This window comes from Micromys minutus, assembly GCF_963924665.1.
Source record: "Micromys minutus genome assembly, chromosome: 4".
Classification (NCBI taxonomy): domain Eukaryota; kingdom Metazoa; phylum Chordata; class Mammalia; order Rodentia; family Muridae; genus Micromys; species Micromys minutus.
The window spans coordinates 33,551,291-33,575,055 of NC_137973.1; the positions used below are offsets into that span (position 1 = coordinate 33,551,291).

General features: G+C 42.3%; 1 protein-coding gene across 1 annotated transcript in view; it reads left to right on the top strand.

The window, feature by feature from the left end:
* WARS2 (tryptophanyl tRNA synthetase 2, mitochondrial) overlaps window positions 1-23,765 on the top strand; it is a gene marked incomplete at its 5' end in the record, with an annotated part of 77,912 nt that overhangs the window by 28,626 nt on the left and 25,521 nt on the right. Inside the window, one exon of the mRNA XM_080916467.1 lies at window positions 22,364-22,621. Coding sequence (XP_080772593.1) covers window positions 22,364-22,621 — 258 coding nt within the window. The remainder of the gene's footprint in view (window positions 1-22,363; window positions 22,622-23,765) is intronic.

Consider the following 23,765-nt stretch of genomic DNA (forward strand, 5'->3'; position numbering starts at 1 on the left):
ACTGCCCTGGTTGGGATGTCAGATACATACAGACAGTATTTATAGATTTTTATGGCCCCTGAAGAACCTGGCTTCTGGATCTTGCCTCCTCATCAGAATGTCCTAGAGATCTTGAGATAATTCACATCTCTCTGTTTTAAGCTGTACAGTAGTCTCACCCATGTGTTAGACCTACTGTCTATAGTCTGTGTTAGGCAAGTGGACGTCAGAGCTCCTGGCATATGCTTTTTATTAGTAAAAGGTTTTGAAGTGGAAGGACAGAGATGGGTAATACAGGTTTCTTAATTGATTTATTTATCTTTTGTGTGAGTGTTTTGACTGCATGTATATCTGCATCCCATATATATTCCTGGTGCCTGGGGCAGCCAGAAGAGGGCATCGGATCCAGTGGAACTGAACTTAGAGATGATTCTGAGCCACAGTGTGGGCTCTGGGAACCAAGCCTGGGTCTTCTGGAAGAGCAGCAAAAGCTCTTAACTTCTGAGTTGTCTATCCAGCACGCAAACAGATTCTGTTTGAAAAGGAGAATAAAGTTGCTTCTGGCCTTTAATGTCTCTATCGTAGTAAAAGGGAAAGTGATTGACTGTAATTTACTCATTCAGCCAGTCATTATGTGTCTAGTGCTTCAGGATGTGCTAAGCATGCATAAAGTTCTAAATTCAGTCATGGCTATAGAAACAATAATGATTAAACTCAAATAAAAACACAGATACAAAGATTAATTCTTAAAACAATAATGATATATTGAACAACTATAAGACAGAGAACATTTTATAAGGTGAGGCTAATTAACTATGGCTTGTTTGCATTTTAAATAGCTTTCATTAAAAAATAGTATGTGTCTTATTTTGGTCCGAATGAACACACTAACATTTCAAATTGGTTGCTAATATTTCAAGAAGAAAGTTGAAATGATTATGATGCTTCAGTAAGCGTTCCTCGACGCTGTGGTCAGCATTAGATATTTGCCCTTGGGGGACGAGAAAAGGACTGAGCCTTTCTCCTGGTCCTTTGGTCCTTAGGAACCTTCTCAGTAGAAGCCCTGACCCTGTGAACCACTGCAGCAGATGAACAAAGAACAAACTAGTTTTCAAAATATTTTTTTTCAGATGTTACTTGTTGCATTGAAGTCATCATCCAACATCTGATTCTGATTTTGAAATTCTTAATTTGTTCTTTTTAAAGATTCAGTTTTTAAAAACATAAACACATTTCCACTCAGTTTTCCCATGAACCCCATCCCATAACTCAACTCAAAACATCCTGCCCTACACACCCTGCTGTGTCCCTCCCATTGCTGCATTAGGACCGTCCTTGGTTCCTGTCTCCATAGCAGCAGAAGTGCCTTGTGCTGTACACTAGACACACACTCAACCTAAAAGCAGAGCTCATCAAATGTGGCTGAATTCATCCCCAGAGCTGAGCTCCCTGTGTTCCTTTGATGAAATACATATGAAAGCATCACAAACAGCTTATGCTGAACCTTAAGAGATCCCTTGCACTGTAATACAGGTTGAGTACTTATAAAGGCTTATAAAAGTAGTTATTAAGTGCATATTATTCTGAGGGTATTTTATTATAAATTCAATTACATTTTATTACATTAAGACTGTAGGAAGATGTTCTAGTAATTGTTGCTATTTCCACGTTTGTGTAGGGAGCCTGAAAAAAAAATCTTTTGAAAATCCCCTATGCTGATCTCAGGAAATGCCCTCTGCTCATTCTGTCCTCCTAGGCCTGCTACATGCCTCAGATCACAGGACCAGACTTCTCACTGCACATTCCCTAAGCCTCATAGAGTCCTAGTTTCTGTTCCATTCATTTTATTCAGTTACATACATTGAAACGTGCCCACTCTGATGGTATTAGGGACCAGAATTGCACTGGTTGGTGAGTTGTGTGGGTGAGTGAGTTACACTGGATTACATGTATGACAGGGGGTGAGAGCTCCAGGGATACTTCCGGCCTGGTGATAGAAGAGAGAGACAGGGTAGTCTAGCTAGAGCATGGTAAGTGAGTGCTTATGGGACCAAATAAGTAACTTGTCCTGTCTGGAACTAGAGAAGAGGCCAGTAATGGGCGATATCTCAGAGAGTAACCTGGAATTCATTCGATGCAGAAAGGGAAGCCAGGGAGAGGGTACCGTGTGTGTAAAGGAAGAGTGCTTAGAGCTTGCAGCTTTCCCAGGGAAGGAAGCAGACGTTGCCAGATGGAGCTGCAGTCTTGTTAACGCAGTGGCGCCCGTGGGAAGCAGGGAAGCCGAGATTGTTAGAAACTTGAGGATTTGAGAAATTCTCCATTGCATAAATCACCTGATAGGTCACTGGGCTGTGTGGCAGTTTTAAAATTAAAGTTTTCTCAGGATAGAAAAATAGAGAAAATTCTCTTCTTTACAACTCCGATGATAACATGTCAGATCTTTACCCAGATTGCACCAGGCCTATCCATATAAAACAGCTCTGGTCCACCCCGTCCTCCGTTTGTGTGCTTCCTTCCTGTTCCCTGCGTCACCAGGGGGAGGGAGGGAGGTCTTTCCAGCACCCTTCATGTAATTGTGATTTTGAAACACTAATATCAACACATGAATCTGCTTGCTTTTACAAGAGTTATCCATGGTTTAGAGGCTGAGACAAGCAGTGCCTTTGCTTGTGACATCAAGTATTGTCCCCTCAGTGACTGCCCAGCACAGCCATTTGTCACCTGCAAGATGCACTTTCAAACCTGGCAAGCGGCACTGTGAAGAATAAGAAGGACATTGCATCATGTATGCTAATTATTGTACCTACTTAAATGTAGCTGTAGTGAATTGTGAACAGTATAAAACTTCTGATTGGAAAGAAATCTCAGAAGCTCACAAATGACATCTAAAATGTTATGGTTGGAGGGAGTATGACTTTGTGGTAAGCTGTTGAAGAACAATGATCAGTTTTGACTCAAAGGATATTTACAAAAATAGAATGTGACGATATAGAAAGCATAAAATAGATAGAAATCGCCTCTGTGTAGAAGGTACGTTGGAGTAAAAGCCTGTGCTACAAAAGCAGTGTGAGGAGTACCATCGGGGAGGAAAGGCAGCCTGCTGACGTTGTTAGGAAAGCAAAATGAAGTAGGACAGCTGTCTTGGTCTACATGCTCACACCTTGATTGCTTTGAGAATGCACACGTTCTAAACAGATTATTAGAACGAGAGCAACAAAACCATGTGCTGCTGTTCCACAAGTGGGGGCTTGCTTTAGTTCACTACTATGTGATTCACTGACTTTACAGAATGAGAAATTATAAACGATCAAGAAAGAAAGGCTTTCTTAATTACAGGATACGGAATTTAGTTAGGCTTGAAGACAGGTATGGCTGCTGAGGTATTTCACATATGTACAATACAGAGTGCGAGTTTACAGTCAGGACACCACTGAACACAAGCAGAAAACTGTCCTTGAAGGCACTTTCAGAGGCAGAGGCAAGTCCTCACACATGCAAAGCTACAGCTGATTAGTGAGTCTGTGCAACTGAAAACCGAAATGCTTTCGAGACCAGTACCTCTCTGTGTCTGGATGCACATTACCAGCTTCCTTCCAAAGTTTTATAAGAGACCCAAAGATAGGACCTGCAGGAAGCAATGTGGCATGTCAAAAATATATTGGGCTATTTGTTCTCTAACGTTATGGGCTGTCATTGAGGCATTCCAGAGATTATTGGCATGGGCTTTTGAACATAAAGAGGAATGGCGGAGTAATGATCAGCTGACACTGATCTGAAAATTTGAATTCCCTCCCCCCATTTTACTAATTATAATATTCTTTCTAAAGAGCTTCAAAGAAAAATCAGACATGTGTACTTGGTTTTTCAAAAGCTAAAGGCATAGTTCACTGCTTATTTTCTTTAAAGAAAACCTGTATCTCAAAACCATTTGTACTATAGTGGTTATACAAAAACAAAACCTTGGAAAAAAAATCAAAGGAAACAAAAGTTATTTTAGAGAACAGCAGCAGATCATGGCCATTCAAGTAATGTGTGTCCAGAAACTCATATATATATATATATATATATATATATATATATATATATATATATATATATATATATTGCTAAATTCACATTTACATTTTTCTGAGTAATTACCCATAATGGAAATTCCACTGGTGCTGTTTAAAATGGAAGAAATAAGGGGAGTTAAAGTCAAAACCATGTGCAATAATTTTAAGGAATCAATGCAAATATGACCCTAGAACTTTGAACCGATCCCAGAACAAAATAACAGCAACTTCATCTGATTACACCCTCTTAGTTGGTCTGTGCTGTTTATTTGATGTGGTCTGTCCATAATGCCGCTAGCAGCACAGCACCACTACCTATATACAGTTGTGGTTTGGCCAATCACCATAGGCAGCTCAGTGTTTTTATCCTAATCTGCCTTGCCTGCAGCACTGGCCCTTGCAGCTCTGGATAAGAGGTTCCGTGCCAGGCTCACTCTAGAGGGGTTGGCAGCCAGATTATAGATCTGAGAAGTCTGCAGTCTGTTTGTTGCACTAGCTGTGCTCACTGGTTTCCTCAGACTTCTATATAAAAGTGCTGCAGCCCTGTGAAGTTGCACTTGGTGCAACAGGAGCATCTCTTACCGCTCTGGAGTTAAAGGAAGTGGGTATCTGCTCACCTTGGAGCTGTATCACTCCAGCCTCTCCTTCCATCCAACATGGCCGCCTTTCCTTTTCACCACTGTTCATCTCTTATAACAAAACTGTTTATGTCTCACTTGAGTCAAGAATGGCCTCGTTCTAACAGTTTCTATCTGCAAAGACTCATCTTCCAGATATGGTCACAGTATGGAGCTCCGCACAGACATGGATTGTCAGGGGGACGTATGTGAGCAGTAGAACTACTGTGTATCTAATTTTACCAAGAAACAAGCAAGCTCAGTTGTTATATAAATATTTCTTCTGTTCTGAACACTGAATTACAGATCCTAAAGGTTGCTGACTATTCTTACCATGCTAGTTAAACACAATATTGACTCTAGATCAAGGATGTTTAATTTAAAAACAAAGTGTTAAAGGCAAATCACCAACCCAAGATTTCTCACGAGATTCTCCATTTGCTTAATTAAGATAAAAATTCATGGAGACACTTGCCTCTGCCATGCTACATTAAAGCAAGGGGCTTGGGCTTAATCTGGGAAAAGAACAACTGGGAGTCGCTGTTTTGAAAAGACAGCTCAGCTGATGGTATTGGTCCTACAAAATCCAAAGTAATGCAGACATCAGAAAATGGGGAAATGACAGCCATCCCTGTTGCTTTTGTAGCTGCTTAGCTGGTCATGGTGCTAGCTGATATTTACTGAGTGCTTCCAGTGCACTTTTGATATACTCTTGTGTGTGATCCATGTAGTAATCCCATGAAGTAGAAGAAACTGAAACCAGAAATACTCGCTAAAATCACACAGGTAGTGAAGAAAGGAACCAGGGATTGCTACTATAGGATGTAGTGAAGGAGGAGAAGGAATTAGGAGTGATTTTATGTGACTCCTAGACTGAGCAGGTTTGGGGGGAGATAGCCACGTCATGGGTTTGGGATACAGTGTTGTACTTGATGGGCAGCTGGCTGGAAATGCAAATGGATATGCCACATGGGTGGCTGGCTGGAACAGGTTAGCAATAGTATTTACTGTTAATATTCATCTGCTCTGAGTAATATAATATTCAAAGCTACAGGGAAACATGAAAAATAATACCGTCTTCTAAAAGGCACAGTACTTTAAACAGTAATATATATAAATATATATATATATTCTAGGGTCCTTTTTAAGCTAAGGAAGTTGATACCATATTTAGAACTTTCTGGGATTTTTTTCAGCCAAATGGAGAAGAGGAATTTGTGACACACTTGGAGCCAACCGGCTAATGGGTGAATCTGTTTAGTCACAACCCCCTGAACTCACCCTGTGCTCTACACTTTCCTACAAACGCCCCCTGCATTGCTCTAACCACAGGTTATTGCACTTCAGACCTGAGGGTTTGTGGGAACTGCTTTGTCAAAATCATTAAAGAAAGAAAGGCCTGTGAATTCTCCTCCTGAAGCACTGCCTGTTTTCCGTGTCATTTTGGTCTCATTAATCAGCATTGCAGCAAGGCAGACACTGTGCTGTGTATTTTACTGTCCCCAGCACAGCGGCTCCTCCATCTCTGCCCCCAGGCTGACGCATTGGGGAAAAGGAGAGAGGGAAACCATCAATCTTCCCAGCTGCTCATGTCAGCGGCGAGTCCTTTCCCCTTCCTGCTGGCTGTCTCTCTCGCCACCTGTGTTTAGAATTAGCACCGAAGCGACTGCCCAGATGAATGAGAACCACTGTCCTTGTCACCTGCCTTGGTATGGGCCACCACTCCTCAATGAAAACAAGTACATCAAGCAGTTATCTCGAATAGGAACAGGGAAGGAGAGTCACATGTATACCTTAGATGGTTTTTATAACAAAATTAAAGTAGGATTTAGGTCATATATTTCAGAAGGTTGACATAATCAGTAGCTCTGAGAGGTAAAAAGCCAATAATTTTCTTGTTCACCTCAGGAATGTTTGCAGCCAGAGTTGATGTACCTGGTTCTGGACCTGTCTATCTCCTGTCCTTTCCCTACTCATTCAACCCTCCTGAGACCCAGTTTGTTCTTCTGTAAAATAACTACGTAGGAGCTTTTGCAATGATTGAGACACCATTCATAACCCTTGTTTTATTGCTACCTACTGAAAGTTCTCACCAAGTGTTAGCTAGTGTTGGACCCCCTTGTTCAAATAAAAAAGTAGCATCAGACAGGTTAAGTGATATATAAGAATTAATTAGCAGACATAGAAAGAATTTGGCCCTAGCAGTTTCTGATCCCCAAAACTCATGTCTTTAGATTTTGCAGCACTGTCTCTAGTGTATTTATAGTTTGCAGACATTGATAACTTAAATATGCAAACTGTATAAACCACTAGATAGTATGTTTTTCTTTCCCAGGACATGAAAGGAACATGGTTACTGGTATGAGACTCTCAGTTACATGCCAATCACTTAAGCTATATGATTACAGATTGGATTTATGCTTTTTTAAAATTTGTTGACAGAATATGATTCTGCCCTTAGAAAACTAATACAAATTATCAAAACTAATACAAAATATAAAAAAGTCTGTTGTAAATTACTCGAATCCTTTCCTAGCCACTAGTAAGCTGTGTTTGACTCTTCCCTCCTTCATCTGATTAACCCATGTTGATACAGAATGACTGTGTGTTAAGCAGTGTTCTTGGCCCTTATACATGAAGAGATGTTGCGATTCCCACAGGAAGTAGTAGTACATCAAGTACCCACAGAGCTGGCACTGGGCTCTGTGTTCTGGTGAAAGAGTTGCAATGACCAACTAACTAAACCCACCACAGCTCCCAGGGACCAAAATACTAACCAATGAGTTTGCATGGAGAGACCCATGGGCCAAGGTGCATATGCAGCAGAGGATGGCGTTCTCTGGCATCAATGGGAGGAGAGGCCTTTGGTCCAGCAAAGGCTCATTTCCCCAGTGTAGGGGAACGCCAGGGCGCTGAGGTGGGAGAGGGTGGTTGGGAGAAGGAGCACCTTCATGGAGGCAGTGGGAGGAGGAGGGGGATAGCATCTGAATTATAAATGTAGAAAATATCCAATAAAAATGACAATAAAAAAGACATTAGAAGTTGCAGTGAAAAATAAATAAAAGAAAAACAGCAAACAAACTCCGATCTTCCTGCTCACCATGTGTGTTGTTTGGTGGGAGCAGCCACGTCACAGTTAGGCAGAACCATGGTTTTTTTTGGTTTTTTTTTTTGTTTTTTTTTTTTTAAAAAAAAAAAAAGATTCTCTCCTCCATACAAATGCATGGTATCTTCATTCTTATCTATTATATAATCTCTTTGTGTGGCACAAAATGAAAACTACAATTTCTTTAAAATTTCCCCTGCTGGTAGATAGTAGTTGCTGGGAGTTCTTTCATAACTAAGAGATAATGTAACACTAGATATCCTATATTATTGGATGAATATTTCTGTGGGATAGATGTCCTTATTTGAATGAGCAATTGGATAAAAAGAAAGCAATCATATTTCTGGACCCCAAAGGTAACTTATGAAGGGATCTTACTATGAGCCAGGTAGCACAGGTTTCCAAACCTAAAACCCCTCCAAAGTCTCCTAGGTAGGCACTGCTGCTGTCTTCACTTGCTCAGCACTACATGAGCAAAAAATTAAAAAAAAAAAAAAAAAAAAAAAAAAAACCCTAGGAAATCTGGCACAATTTCTCAATTCTTAATCCCAAAGTCTTTATTCATGCTTTCTTTAAAACGTCCCCTGCTGGTGGACTGGAGTTTCTTGGAGTTCTTTTCTCTATACTCTTTGTTTCTGTGCATGAAATTCACTTTATATCTTTGAAAGGTTCAGGACCCTGAAGGAGTCACAAAATCACAATCACCTCATAGGGTTTGGGGGTTTGTTTGTTTGGGGCAGAGGTTTCTCTGTGTATCCCTGGCTATCCAGGAACTCACTGTATAGACTGGGCTGGCCTTGAACTCAGGCTCAGTCTGCCTCTGCCTCCCGAGTGCTGGGTTTTTATACATTCTGTGTAAGAATCTTTGGCCTTTCAGCTTCACTTGATTAAGGCTGCCTGTTACTAGCTCAAGCTTGGATCAACCAACTGAAGTAATGCTCATAAGACCCAGCCCCCACACCCTGGAGCATTTACCTAACCCCCTGGAGACCAGAAATGCAAGGGCTTTATTTTCATAATACTTATGTAGAAATATTCATACTAGGATGCAGGATATCTGGTGTTGCACTATCACTTAATTATAAAATATCTTAAGTGTTGGTTCTAGACTTTGGTGAGAGATAGGAGCCAAGAAGTATTGCCAAACAGGGCCATGGATAGAACAGAGAGCACGGGCCATGGAGAATTTCATCTCCTGCTTATTCCAAGCATCTTTTAACGATCTCTTTGTGAAATCCAATCATTCGAGCTTTCAGAATCCCCAAGCCACATAAGATTTATAGATCTGGACTTTGCTGAGTAAGACCCACCAGCTACTGAAGGTGGTGGGTTTGCTTGTCAGGGTGTCTTTCCTTCCCATCATAAGACTAGAAATAGCACCTTCCAACTCTGCTGATCATGGCTGCCACATGGCTGCTTCTGACCATCCATTAGTGATGAATTGTTTCCGAAGTTTTACTGTATTGTGAGGTAACTGTAAACAAATGGATTTGCTCTTCACACTTTAAGAGTGTGTGTGTTTCTGAACAGTTTGGCATCTTCAGAGAACAATTATGTAGTAATTAATTGTGAAATTATTGTCAGCTCCATATTGGTCTCACATTAGAGTCATCTGGAGAGCTATTAAAACTTGAAATGCTCTTGGCATATCTCAAACTGATTTAATCAGAATATCTGGCTTATCTGGGCACCAGCGTCCTTTAAAGCTCTAAGGTGGGACTGAGAACCCTACACAATGTAAAGCTGAAATAAAGGTAAAGAATAGACCATGTGGCTATCTTTAATGTCATGTTGTTGTGATGAAATAGCCTGACCAAAGCCACTTAAGAGAGGTAGGATTGATTGTGACTCACAGTTCCAGGTTACAACCCATAACGGTGGGGAATCATGGTGGCAGCAGTTAAGAGGGTTGGTCCCATGCCCTCCAAAACTAGAAAGAGCCATAACTATGCATGCTGTACGCAGCTTTGTAGGCTACAGATTCTCTGCCTGGGAAGTGGGTCTTCCCACATCAGTCAGGTAATGAAGGCACTTCCTCAAAAGCATTCTCAGAGGCTGACTGTGGTCTAGATAACCCCCACGAGTGTGTGCTCAGAGGCTAACTTCCTAGGTGTTCAGCTGAATACTAGACATCACAGTGCTCAGAAGCACTGTTTAGACTATAGCATGTATCGGAATCACCTTAGAGGTGTGTCAAAACTGGGATCCTGTCATTTTTCTCCATTTCCTCTTCTGTGGTAACCATGTTAAAATTCCTCATAGAATCTAAGAGAGTCTATTAGGTGCCTAAATTATGATGGTATTCTTGGCACCAGGAATCCAATTTACACTGAGAGCCCCTGGTCTCACCTCTTCCTCCCACTTTCCTTCTGGTTTTCTCTACCAGGGATGCTCAGGGTAACTGCCTCAAGCAGTCCACATTTAAATTATCAGTGTTGGAAAAGTTCTGGATTCTAGAGGAGGCATAATATGTCACTCATATCCAAAAAGCAGCCAACCTAATTACAGACAATTGACTATGCAGAATCAAGTGACTCTTAGAACAACACTGATCTCCCTAAGTCCTTCTACTGCAGGCCTGGAGACAGCACCAGATGGGGTTTGGTGTCCCAGTGTAAGATTTGGATTTCATTTTCCCACAAGAATAGTTTCATGAATGTTTGAGTATAACCAAGACGACCATACTGTTATAACCATCCTTCAGGGCCTTTGATGAGCTGCCTCCCAGGGGCTGAACCACCATTTAGAGAATTACATTTCTGGGTTTCATAAAAGCAACTTTTACACAAACGCTTACAACTAAACTTGTTTAACCTTGCAACAGAAACATTCGGTTCAACTGTTTCCAGTTATCTTTCCCGGTTCATATAAAGCAAGAGTGGTAGAGAAGTGATTGTCCTGCCTTTAACTAACATGTATTAGGAGCCCTTAATGCACCTGGTCCTGTGCTGTTTACTAGGGAAGTAAAGGTGGGAAAGACAGCCCCCACCCCAGAGGAGCTGGTATCCTAGCTAGGAAAATGTTTACTAAGCAAAGTACTTGCTAAGTTTCTGGTGTGATATGAACAATAGTGGAAAACTGATGAAGAGATCTGTTCTGCTTGTGAGAGGGATACTGTGTCAAATAAAGTTGCACACGGGGATGTATGTGTGTGCGTGCCTGTGTGCCTGAGAGGGAGGGGGAGAGTCTTTAATGGGTACAGAATTAGGGAAAGTTTGTTATTGTTTGATGAACAGGGAGTATACTCGTGGTAGAAAAGGAAGGAGGTATGAACAGTGATAAACAGTGTGCACTGAGGGGAGTTGCCATGGTCCTCTCTGCATAGTGATTGGATGGTATGAACTGACATGGTGTTGGAGCCCCAGCCCAGAGAAGGAATGAAAACTTTTGCATTTCTTTTTTTTTTTCTTACAACTTTATTTAAAGAAGAGAGATACATGTACAGATTTTTAAAAGCATTTTGGCAATTCTTTTAGAGGTTTGATAGCATGCATTGAAATCCCACTAGTTACCATAAGCATAAAGTACATGTCGAACAGAACGTAACATGGAAACAGTCAGAGTTTTCTTGGTGTGTATAGATTAAACATAATGATCTTTGGATACCAAAAATTGCCACAAGGCTATATTCCTAGCTCTTGAATTATTAATGATTTAAGGTCTAGGTGTACCACACTTTGAGAGGGTGCTGTACACTTTTTTTTTTTTTCTTAAGAAGAACTGAGGCTTTCACTATTTGGCCTTTGTTTTTCTTGATCCTCATATAGACTGTGAGTTGTTTCTGGGTATTCAGACCTTTCTTGGGCTAGTATCCAATTATCAATGACTGCATATTATGTCTCCTCTTTTGTGACTGGGTTACCTCACTCAGGATGATATTCTCTAGATGCAACCATTTTCCTAGGAATTTCATAAAGTCGTTGTTTCTAATAGCTGAGTTAACTTAGCATTTCTACTTTTATCCCAACCTTTCTTTTTGAAGAATCTTGTGTTATTATATATATGTATGTGTGTATGTATGTGTGTGTGTGTATATATATACAAATACACACATTTATTCATATAGGGATTCACACACATATGAATGCTTAGGAAACACCGTGAGACAAATAGATTAGGGTTAGTTACTTCATGAAGTGACCTCTGATGTTGGCTGGGACAAGCAAATGAAACACCTGTTGGTTCTTCTATTATCCAATGAAAAAAAAAGGGAGAGAGGAAAAGGGAAAAACTAAAACAAATCAGTGTAAATCTACTCTTCACATAGTGTGTCTAAGGGCTTTCATATAAGTAGACAACTCTCAGACACTAGCAAAAGTTAATGTTCTCAACAAGTAGCTGAAGAAGGGACTTCAGGCAGACATTAATGTATGAACAATGATTTTAATTGGTGGGTTAAACCTTTTATTGGCCATCAGAGGTTATAATAAAATTGTATCTTCCCTCAGTGAACACTTAAGACCCCTCTGAGAATAGAAAAAAACAAAATAAGGCAAATCTGTGTGAACTTGAAATTGGTTTTTAATAACCTTAGTAGTAAAAAAAATAAAAATAAAAATAAATAACCTTAGTAGTAGACTCTATTTGACTCGAGGCACTTCCTAAGCATTCATATGTATATATATTCCTATATATATAGGTATATATGCATACCTATATATGAATTATGTGTTTCATATGTATATATGATTATTGATAAATAGATAGTAATACAAAGCTCTTCAAAACAAAAGTGGAAATACCACATTCTGAGTTAGCAGAGTTCTAAGTTCTAGAAATTAAAATTATAGAATTCTGGGAACAATTTAACAGAACAGCACCCAATAGATAGCAAAGGCCAGCATCTAATGAAGTCAAAAGCCTTGTCTGCAGGGCATCACTTACAGAAATGCTATATTGTGCAAAACCTAACTGGAGGGTCTCCATAAGAGCTGGAAAGTTTGTACAACAAAAGGCCCTCCCTGTAGGCACTTCTGCTCCCCAGCAGGAGTGACACAAAGTTCATGAATACATAGGGGCTCATGGAACACATCAACCCCTTGAGGTATCAGTGCACTTGTAAATGACTATGTCTCTATACACCTAGGCCTTTGGGCAACTGCAAGGCAGTGACCGTGGAAAGCACTGCCCATCTGTGTATCATTTCTTCCTTGATTTCTTTGTTATTCTGTTGTTGCTGCTCCTGAGCATAAGTGACTACATAAAACAGTACTCATGCGCTCTGACAGTTGTGATTTAAAACTGAAATCTTGTGGGAAAGAGAAAGCACTGTGCAACATTCAGAACTCTGATGAACACACATTGTACTGGCCAGAGGACTTCCGCCGCTTTCCTGATCAGCTCACCAGAGGAAGTCTTGCTGGAGTGTGTCTCATGCTAACATGAATTCTGGTTCAGGGGTGGTGTGAACAGTGCAGTAAGTCCCATGTGGTTTTTGACATTAGTGGGATAGCCACAAGGTTAGAACAGCACAGCACCGATGATGGAATCTGACTTCTGGCCATGAATCCCACTCTTGTCAAGTGGCATCCTTTGCCAGAACGTCATCTTTTGTGTTGATCTGGTCCGTAATGGAGGTCAGGCCCAGTCATTGGAATTTGCAGGCTGACTGATTATCCACTTCTGGGAAATCCAAAGTGTACCAGTACCCACAATCAAAATGCATATGCCCATATCATTTGCTCTTCTGTTCGGGTAACTCACATTAAGCTCTGCTTCTTCCTGGGAATTCCCATGTGGGTACCATTGATGAGAAAGCATCATGCAATCCTTAAAAGAATTTGCAGGAAAATGGATAGAGCTGGAAAATATTAGATTAAGCAAGGTAACCCAGATTCAGACAGAAATCACATATTCTTTTAGATGTGGAGCCTGCTTGTGTGTGTGTGTGTGTGTGTGTGTGTGTGTGTGTGTGTGTGTGTGTGTGTGTGTGTGTGTGTGTGTGTGTGTGTGTGTGTGTGTGTGTGTGTGTGTATAAAGTTGGATATAGACTGCCTCAGACTTGCCAGCTCCTGACAGACTTATGGAAGCTTAGTCGCTATAGCAGGGCTACCTTCTTAACTTAACCCCGGTGTTCTCTTCCACCTCTGCCACATGGCCCAACACCTCTCGCTCAGTCCCAGCACCTGTTCCTTCCACGTCCCCATCACACTGGTGAATCCTCCGTACTGGATCCTTCTCATAATCCCTATCTCTGCCCAGAAGTCCCTCCTTTCCTCTCCTGCCTCAGCTAACGGCCATCAGATCTTTATTACAAAACAGTGATGCATCGTTTGACATGTAAATAAATAAAATAATAAAAAACAAAAAGTATGGCAAAAATTATCGATGCAAGTGATGAGCTATAAGAATAGCAATACTAGACAGTACTCAGTTCTCTGCTGTACAGAAATCAATATTTGAATAATATGAAGAGAACCCTGGTGCACAAAAAGATTGCCCAGACAGAAGAAAGAGTTAAGGATGTGAGGAGGGCAGTGGTGGCCTGTGACATGGGAGGGGAAAGGAGGCTGAGAGAAAGGTGGATGAGCATAAAAGGAACGAACCGGGGAGGTGGGGAAGGAAAGGAAGAACTAACAAAAGCTAATTTTGTTTGGCAAGGCAGTAAGTAACAAAGCCCAGTACTGTATATGTTAATTTGAGAATATTAAAAAATAAATAAATGAAAAATCACCTTTGGCCAAGTTAAACCCACTGTAATTCCTTACAAGGGTCTAGCAGGGTGGCCAGTGCTTACTCAGCATGAGTAAACAGGTAAATAAATAAATAAATAAATGATTTTAATGCTCTTTTTTTTTTTTTTTAAATACCGAAGCATGGTTTTACTCTGTAGCCCGGCTGGCCTAGAGTGTGCTGCCATGCTGGCCCTTCATGGCCGTTCAGATAACCTGCCAGACTTAGAGTTTGTTCATTTAAGTGTCTGGGCTGCCTTTTATGGCCACGGTTAGAAGTCTGGTGATGGGGCATCTGATGCTCTACCTGGACATGGCAGACCTTTGTAGGGAATGCTGAGTCTTTGTTCCCCACCCCTGTTTTCGGAGTGTCTCATGGTGCTGGAGCCATGGATCATCAGTCAGATTAAGGTGCTAGCTGCCAGCACTCAGCATTTGAGTTTCACTCCCAGAACCCACAGGGACATGCTGGAGGGAGAGAACTGATTCCCACAAGGTGTTCAAATGCACATCCCCCAGTAAATAAATACATGTAAAAGAGTCATAATAAGAAACCATTTCACAGAACTCACTTGATGTAACCTGCACACTTGGGATTAACAGCAAAAGCTCACTTCTCTGGAATGGTCTCAACTACTATCTTTTGCAATAATTAACTGTTTGAGATTTTCCAATCACTTCTGAGTGCTGGCACTAACATTAATAAAGTATAGGTTTTGTTATGCCCAGGACGTTATGCAAAGCGAGTTTCAGCTCTGTTGTGAAATTGGTAAACCTGTGCTTTTGATTGGATACCCCATGCTCTTTTCTGGGCTTCTCCATTATCCAGTGCCAGTGTTTGTGCTAAAGTGAGCTAGTTAATTTGTTTGGGGGTAGCTTCTGTTAAGGAAATATGCCTGAAATTAAAAATGAAGGCGGTATAAAATGTTCCCCTTACTCTGTCTACTGCAGTGGAATCCACCCGTCTAGTGCGTGCATGCCTGTGGGCTAGTCTTGACGGTGTTTTCTTTGTGGCTTGCCTTCTGTCCACTAGGGAGTCCGTGTTCCTTTCATTTTCATTCTTCTCTGACTACACTGCTTTTGAACACAGAGACCCCCATCCTCCCACCACCCGAACTCCACATTCCAACACCGTGATCTCATGGTGCCAGGCACATCTCCCCTGCCATGCCGTCAGACCGCCTGCTGGCTCTTGCTGAGGAACGGACTACAACATAAACTTGGTGCAGAAGAGCAGGGTGCTCTCTGTATATTTTTAAGACCAGGGATCCAGATCTCATTTAGAGGCTGTATTTGTTTAATAGCCCCTTGAAAACTGAACAAAGCATTTCTTGTTGCTCTTACTTCTTGGTAACATCATTCCCTCTGCACTGATGTACAGAATCTCAGAAGCCAGGGAATGGAAGAGATGTATTAGCTCATGGCTAATCCGTTCCCACTGCTCACGAGGCCTCTTTCCCACAGTCCATCCTCATGTGCTTTTCTCTTTGAGTCTTCTCAAGAATTTATTTTCTCCAGTTCTCCTGGGGCACAGTTTCTGAGTTTGACCATAGAGGAATTTATGTGGAATTATTCATATTCCTTTTTTCAGCTCAATATTCCTGATCTCTCTTTATATTACCATAAACAGCTGCTCTTCTTTCTGGTCAAGTATTTCTGGATGGTGTTTTCACTTCCATTTACTAAGTTCAGAGTTTGTTTTCCTGCCTTACTTTCCCTCTTCATCAATCAGCCCTGGTGCCCATTAATCATCTTTCACTGCTCTGAAAACCGATCGCTTATTCCCATATCGGGGCTACTTCAGGTCCCTGGTTACAGGAAGGAGCTTCCCTGGGTACTGGATGGAGCTCCTCTGTTCATTTCCTCTCCGTCCTCTTCAGTCCTCCCTCCTCCTCTCTGTGTGCCCCTGTTCTCCTCTTCCCTCTTTGCTCTTCTTCCGGTCTCTTTCCTTTCTCCCCCTTTACCTCCCTCAGTTCTCAACTGAGAAATTTTTCAATACTCCTTATAAATTATGATTTGAAGAGTTCATTGAAAGGGTATGTGTGTGAGAAAGGGGATGAGATTGTGGGTTGTTTGATTATATTTGTTCATAGTTATGTGAATGGCATTTTTCATCTCCTCAGAGCTACAAATCTTTTGGACCCCCTGCTGACTGCTTGGATCAGAGTCAATGCTGGACCGTGGAAATATGATGTAACACTCTATTTTGGCACTGTCATCTTGTTAGCGGGGAAAAACACAAACCGTATTTGTAGAATTTGGAGTTCTTGGAGAAAGAGAAGAAGAAAACTTAAGTAGCCTTGGTATGATACTCACTTATTTAAAGTAGATTAGCTCGCAGGGCCCATTGTTAGGTAAAGAGTTACAGATGTAGCATGGTGTATGCTCTCCCATATTGGAGAGTCTGGTGTCATAGAGATGTCCGTTCTGCCCCAACCAATCTCACTTTAGGTTAACCAGATTCTTCACACTCTGGTGTGACAGAGATGCCATTCCAGAGCAAAGAGAAGAAACAGGCTTTTTCCACACATAGTGCAGGAATAACCAGATATTCATACAAAGAAAATCTAATCCCTACCTTATATGTTAAGTAAAACAAAGAAAAATAGTCCAAGTGGATGCAGGCTTAGACATGAAAGATGAGTATAGTGCACACGTACAGTTTATATGAATATGCATGCATATGTGTATGTGTGCATGCCTTCAGGACCTTATAGTATCAAAAGACTGAGAAGTGACAGAAGTATTTTACCAAAAGCAGCAAAGTCTTAATCGGTAGTGTGAAGAGCACATGCTGGCTGCAGTGGTGTGAAGGGCACATGCTGGCTGGCTGCAGTGGTGTGAAGGGCACATGCTGGCTGCAGTGGTGTGAAGGGCACATGCTGGCTGCAGTGGTGTGAAGGGCACATGCTGGCTGCAGTGGTGTGAAGGGCACATGCTGGCTGCAGTGGTGTGAAGGGCACATGCTGGCTGCAGTGGTGTGAAGGGCACATGCTGGCTGCAGTGGTGTGAAGGACACATGCTGGCTTGGCTGCAGTGGTGTGAAGGACACATGCTGGCTTGGCTGCAGTGGTGTGAAGGGCACATGCTGGCTAGCTGCAGTGGTGTGAAGAGCACATGCTGGCTGCAGTGGTGTGAAGGGCACATGCTGGCTAGCTGCAGTGGTGTGAAGGACACATGCTGGCTGCAGTGGTGTGAACGACACATGCTGGCTGCAGTGGTGTGAAGGGCACATGCTGGCTGCAGTGGTGTGAAGGGCACATGCTGGCTGCAGTGGTGTGAAGGACACATGCTGGCTGGCTGCAGTGGTGTGAACGACACATGCTGGCTGCATTGGTGTGAAGGGCACATGTTGGCTGCAGTGGTGTGAAGGACACATGCTGGCTGCAGTGGTGTGAAGGGCACATGTTGGCTGCAGTGGTGTGAAGGACACATGCTGGCTGCAGTGGTGTGAAGGACACATGCTGGCTGGCTGCAGTGGTGTGAACGACACATGCTGGCTGCAGTGGTGTGAAGGGCACATGCTGGCTGCAGTGGTGTGAAGGACATATGCTGGCTGCAGTGGTGTGAAGGACACATGCTGGCTGGCTGCAGTGGTGTGAAGGACACATGCTGGCTGCAGTGGTGTGAAGGACACATGCTGGCTGGCTGCAGTGGTGTGAAGGACACATGCTGGCTGCAGTGGTGTGAACGACACATGCTGGCTGGCTGCAGTGGTGTGAAGGACACATGCTGGCTGCAGTGGTGTGAAGGACACATGCTGGCTGCAGTGGTGTGAAGGACACATGCTGGCTGGCTGCAGTGGTGTGAAGGGCACATGCTGGCTGCAGTGGTGTGAAGAGCACATGCTGGCTGGCTGCAGTGGTGTGAAGGACACATGCTGGCTGCAGTGGTGTGAAGGACACATGCTGGCTGGCTGCAGTGGTGTGAAGGACACATGCTGGCTGGCTGCAGTGGTGTGAAGGGCACATGCTGGCTGCAGTGGTGTGAAGGGCACATGCTGGCTGCAGTGGTGTGAAGGACACATGCTGGCTGGCTGCAGTGGTGTGAAGGACACATGCTGGCTGCAGTGGTGTGAAGGGCACATGCTGGCTGCAGTGGTGTGAAGGACACATGCTGGCTGGCTGCAGTGGTGTGAAGGGCACATGCTGGCTGCAGTGGTGTGAAGGACACATGCTGGCTGCAGTGGTGTGAAGGGCACATGCTGGCTGGCTGCAGTGGTGTGAAGGACACATGCTGGCTGGCTGCAGTGGTGTGAAGGGCACATGCTGGCTGCAGTGGTGTGAAGGGCACATGCTGGCTGCAGTGGTGTGAAGGACACATGCTGGCTGCAGTGGTGTGAAGGACACATGCTGGCTGGCTGCAGTGGTGTGAAGGACACATGCTGGCTGCAGTGGTGTGAAGAGCACATGCTGGCTGGCTGCAGTGATTACTCTTCTGTTGCTGTTCAAGTCTGCATTTAGGAACGTCCTATTTATTTATCTACTGAAGAGCTTCCCTTCATCAAAAGAGAACAGGAAGAAATAAGCACGTGCTCTCAGAATGTACTTCCTCTATGTGTTATCATCTGTAGCATCTAGAACGTAACAAATTCCTAATAATGAAGACGCCTTATCAAAATCAAGCACAGACTAGCTTGACCAGGGTTTTCACACTATAAGTAAAATTGGACAATTATGGATGAGTCTCAATAGCTTTAATAGTAAAGGAGATGAATTAAACTGTATTTGTTTCGTTAGCTGAAAAGACTAGAATAAGTAGTGCCGAGTACTGATGGGAATCTAGAGTCATAGGAACTGTCACATACCTGGGAACAGCTCACCAGGCTCTGGTGTGGTTGAAGATGTATGTATATACCTTATGATTTTGCGATTTCACCCCTATATATAGAGTAACTTGGCAAGTGGCCTGTAGAGATATGTTTGTAACAATAGTTTTTATTCTTCTGTAACCACCTTGCAAATTTTCAGACCTCCAGAAAAAATGACAGACGTATTTTACCAAAAGCCATAAAGTGTTGATCAGTGATGTGAGGAGATCATGGTAGCTGGCTGCGTAGTTACTTTTCTGCTGCTATGGTAAAACAGCAAGATAAGGGAAACTTGAAGAAAACAGAGTTCACTTTGGTTTGCTGTTCCAGAGGGCTAAGTGTCCTCCATGGCAGGAGAGGAGCCTGAGATCTCAGCCACAAGCACAGAGCAGAGAGATCAAACCTCAAGTGAGCTGAGGTTGTGTGATCTCAAAGCCCACCCCCAGTGACATACTTCCTCCAACATGACTTCACTTCATAAACCTCACCCAAATAGTGCCACCAACTGGGAAGCAAATGTTCAAATAGAAATCTAGCAGATGTGGGACTTTATCATTCAAACTACCACGAGAGTAGACTGACGTTGAAATCCCACATCAGCCATTTTCTTGCTGTATGACCATGGGCAATCTATGGATATCTGTGAGGTTCAGGTTTTCCTCTGCAAATGGAAGTAGTAAAGCCTACTACGTTGGGTACTCAATTAGATGTGATCCTATATGGGAAGAACTGGGCATACATGCTACCAGTATATTTTTTATTGGAAATTCTATGCATTTACATTTTGGATGTTATCCTCTTCCCCCAGTACCATCCTTCCTCCCACTCCCATTGCCTCCATGAAGGTGCTCCCTCTCCCAACCACCCTCTCCCACCTCAGCGCCTTGGCATTCCTGTATGGGAAAACAAGCCTTTGCTATACCAAAGGCCTCTCCTCCCATTGAGGCCAGAGAGTGCTATCCTCTGCTGCATATGCACCTGGAGCCATGGTTCTCTCCATAAGAATTCATTGGTTGGTGTTTTAGTCTCTGGGAGCTGTGGTGGGTTTGGTTGGTTGATCATTTTGTTCTTCCCATGGGGTTTCAGACCCTTTCAGCTTCTTCAGTCCTTTCTCTAGCTCCTTCATTGGGGGTGCTTGTGCTTAATCTGAGTGTTAGCTGCAATCATCCTCAACTGTATCAGTATGGCTCTGGTAGAGCCTCTGAGGCGGCATCCATATCAGGCTCCAGCAGTAAGCACTTCTTGGCATCAGCAATAGTGCTTGGGTTTAGTGGCTGCATATGGGGTGGATCCTCAGGTAAGGCCATCTCTGGATGATTTTTTCTTCAATCCCTGCTCCTCTATTTGTCCCTTTATTTCCTCCCATGAGCATTTGTTCTCCCTTCTAAGAAGGACTGAGGTATCCACCTTCTGGCTGCCTTTCTCTTTGAGCTTCATATGTTTTGTGAATTGTTTATTGGTTATTCTGAGCTTTGGAGGCTAGTGTCTGCTTATCAGTGAGTACACACCATGAGTGTTCTTTTGTGACTGGGTTACCTCACTCAGGATGATAGCTTCACGCTCTATTCAATTGCCATAGGAATTTCATGAAGTCATTGTTTCTAATAGCTGAGTAGTACTTCATTGTGTATATGTACTACAGTTTTGTATCCATTCCTCTATTGAAGGAAATCTGCGTTCTTTCCAGCTTCTGGCTATTATAAATAAGGCTGCTATGAATATGGTGGAGCATGTATTCTTGTTAGATGTTGGAGCTTCTTTTGGGTATATGCCCGGGAGTGGTATAACCGGGCCCTCAGATAGTACTATGTCCAGTTTTCTGAGGAACCACCAGACTGGTTTCCAGAGTGATTGTACTAGTTTACAATCCCATCAAAAATGGAAGAGTGTTCTCCACATCCTCACCAGCATCTGCTGTCACCTGAGTTTTTGATCTTAGCTATTCTGACTGGTGTGAGGTGGAATCTTAGGGTGGTTTTGATTTGTATTTCCCTGATGACTAGGGATGTTGAGGATTTGTTTAGGTGCTTCTCAGCCATTGTATATTCCTTAGTTGAGAATTCTTTGTTTAGCTCTGTACCCCATTTTTTTAAAAATAGGATTATTTGACTCTCTAGAGTTTAACTTCTTGAGTTCTTTGTACATATTTGATATTAGCCCTCAATCAGATGTAGGATTGGTAAAGATCTTTTCCCAATCTGTTGGTTGCCATTTTGCCCTTTTGACAGTGTCCTTTGCCTTAATAGAAGCTTTGCAATTTCATGAGGTCCCATTTGTCTATTCTTGATCTTAGAGCATAAGCCATTGGTGTTCTGTTCAGGAAACTTTCCCCTGTGCCTGTGTGTTCTATTTTCTGATGCATACTCAAAACTTTCTGAGTTGTCACTATATAATAGTAAATCACTCCAGAAAAGTTATTTTACTCTTAGTTTTTTCTCCTTGTTTTTAATAACAACAGTAGAAAATCTTACTCAAAGGGAAGACATGACTGTGATAAAAGAATATTTGTATAATTAGGAAAATTATGCAGACTTCCAAAATTTTATTGTAAATTAAAACCTAAATATGATTACAAAAGTGAGGATGAAAATAACTATCCTTAAAATATTGCAATGAACTGTATATCTTCTCATTCTAGCCCAAGATCCTACCTATTGAATTATAGTATCAACAATAAGAAATAACTAACTGACAGCATAGTTTAGCCTAATGTTGTGGCCTTTTTTTTTTCTTTTACTAAAAATGTGAAGCCACTCACAAAATCCTAAGGGTTGTTTAATGTCTAATGAGGTAGAGTCTAGTGTGCGAGCATCATGGTGCCCACTAGGACCAAAACCACGCTTTTCCTCCTGGGAGCTCCTGTCCACTTTCCTCATTTCTGGTTCATTCTCATCACGTCTGTATTGCCACCTTGTATCTCACCTTTCCTAAGCATCTCTGTGCTCATACATTTTCGGGATTAAGGAAAACTAATTTTAATACCCCTTTGTATCTAGCAGTGCCCAGCACAGTGATTTGCAGAGTTCACATAAAACCGTACAAGGTGGAGGCCATCACACCGCACTGTGCAACAGGACTGCATGGTGACAGAGCAACTGGGTTTGCATTTCTTTTCTTTGTTACAGAAGGAGAGTGGGGAGCGAGTGTTCTCTGGCATTCAGCCTACAGGAATCCCCCACCTGGGAAATTACCTTGGAGCCATCGAGAGCTGGGTGAAGTTACAGGAGGAGTATGACACTGTGATATATAGCATCGTGGACCTCCACTCCATCACTGTCCCCCAAGACCCCACCGTTCTCCAGCAGAGCATCCTGGACATGACTGCTGTGCTTCTTGCCTGTGGCATAAACCCAGAGAAAAGCATCCTTTTTCAGCAATCTCAGGTCAGTATCTCAGACCAGAGCCTAGAGGACTTGGGTTTTTATATTGTTTGAAGTTCTTGTTCACAATCTATTTTTATGTGATGTTTCCAGTTTGGTATTTATGTGCATTCTTATCATTAAGTATCCTTGTATTTAATACTGATTTTCAGCTTTTTCCTACAGTACTTCACAGTCTCTCATCCACCCCAGAGTTATCAAAGTTATGTCCCATCTGTTCTTTGGACCCTGGGACCGTTTTCTTTGCTGGATTGCATTCAGTCTAATGACCTTCCACTGTTGACTAAGCTCCCTGTGATCAGGAGTGAATTGTGACCAATGATTTTTTTTTTTTTTTTTTTTTTTTTTTTTTTTTTTTTTTTTTTTGTAATTGCAATGGTAGTTCATTGAGTACTGAATTTGGAAGGCTTATTGGATAATGTCCATTGTTCATTCTCTGAATAATCGCTTTTGAAAGGGTTTGATGAAACAAGCCAGGAAATAAGTCAGAGTCCCAGAGTTTTGTGTATAAGCCAACAAAATCTTCAGAAAGCCAAAATAAATAAAGCCAAAATATTTGACTCGTACCTTTACTATGGATGAGTCAGTTTATCCTTAGACAGGAAGAGATCCTGGCTCAGGGACAGAGATCTAGAGACATGTTAGCAAAGAAGTTAAGAACCCTTACTAGATCACACCCTTGTTACATGTCTGCATTAACCTGAAGCAAAGCCTCAGTCATTGGATTCCCTCTTCTGATCATACGCTTCTTTCTATTGAATATATGTTTTAATGTTTTTTATTAATGCAGAATGTACTGTAATGAATCACAGAGTAACCAGCTGAAGAGCATAGGAGTAGAATACTTGCTTAGCATGCTCGGAGTCCTGAGTTGAACCCCCAGCAAAGCCAAGCACATCACATGAAATGAAGGATGCATTATAGAAATAAAGTCTTCATATGTGAAAGAAGACCCAGCACGTGTGCATATGTGAAATAACGTCATCACTGAAAGGATAGTACAGGCAACTTACCTGGGTCTTCTCTACAGTTGACCAGGAGGCTTTCACTTACAACTCTCCAAGTTTACTGTTGGACAAATCTAAAGTATTTATCTAAATCGGGCCGATCTGGCCTTCTCAATAAGTCAGCTGTATCTCTGCACACC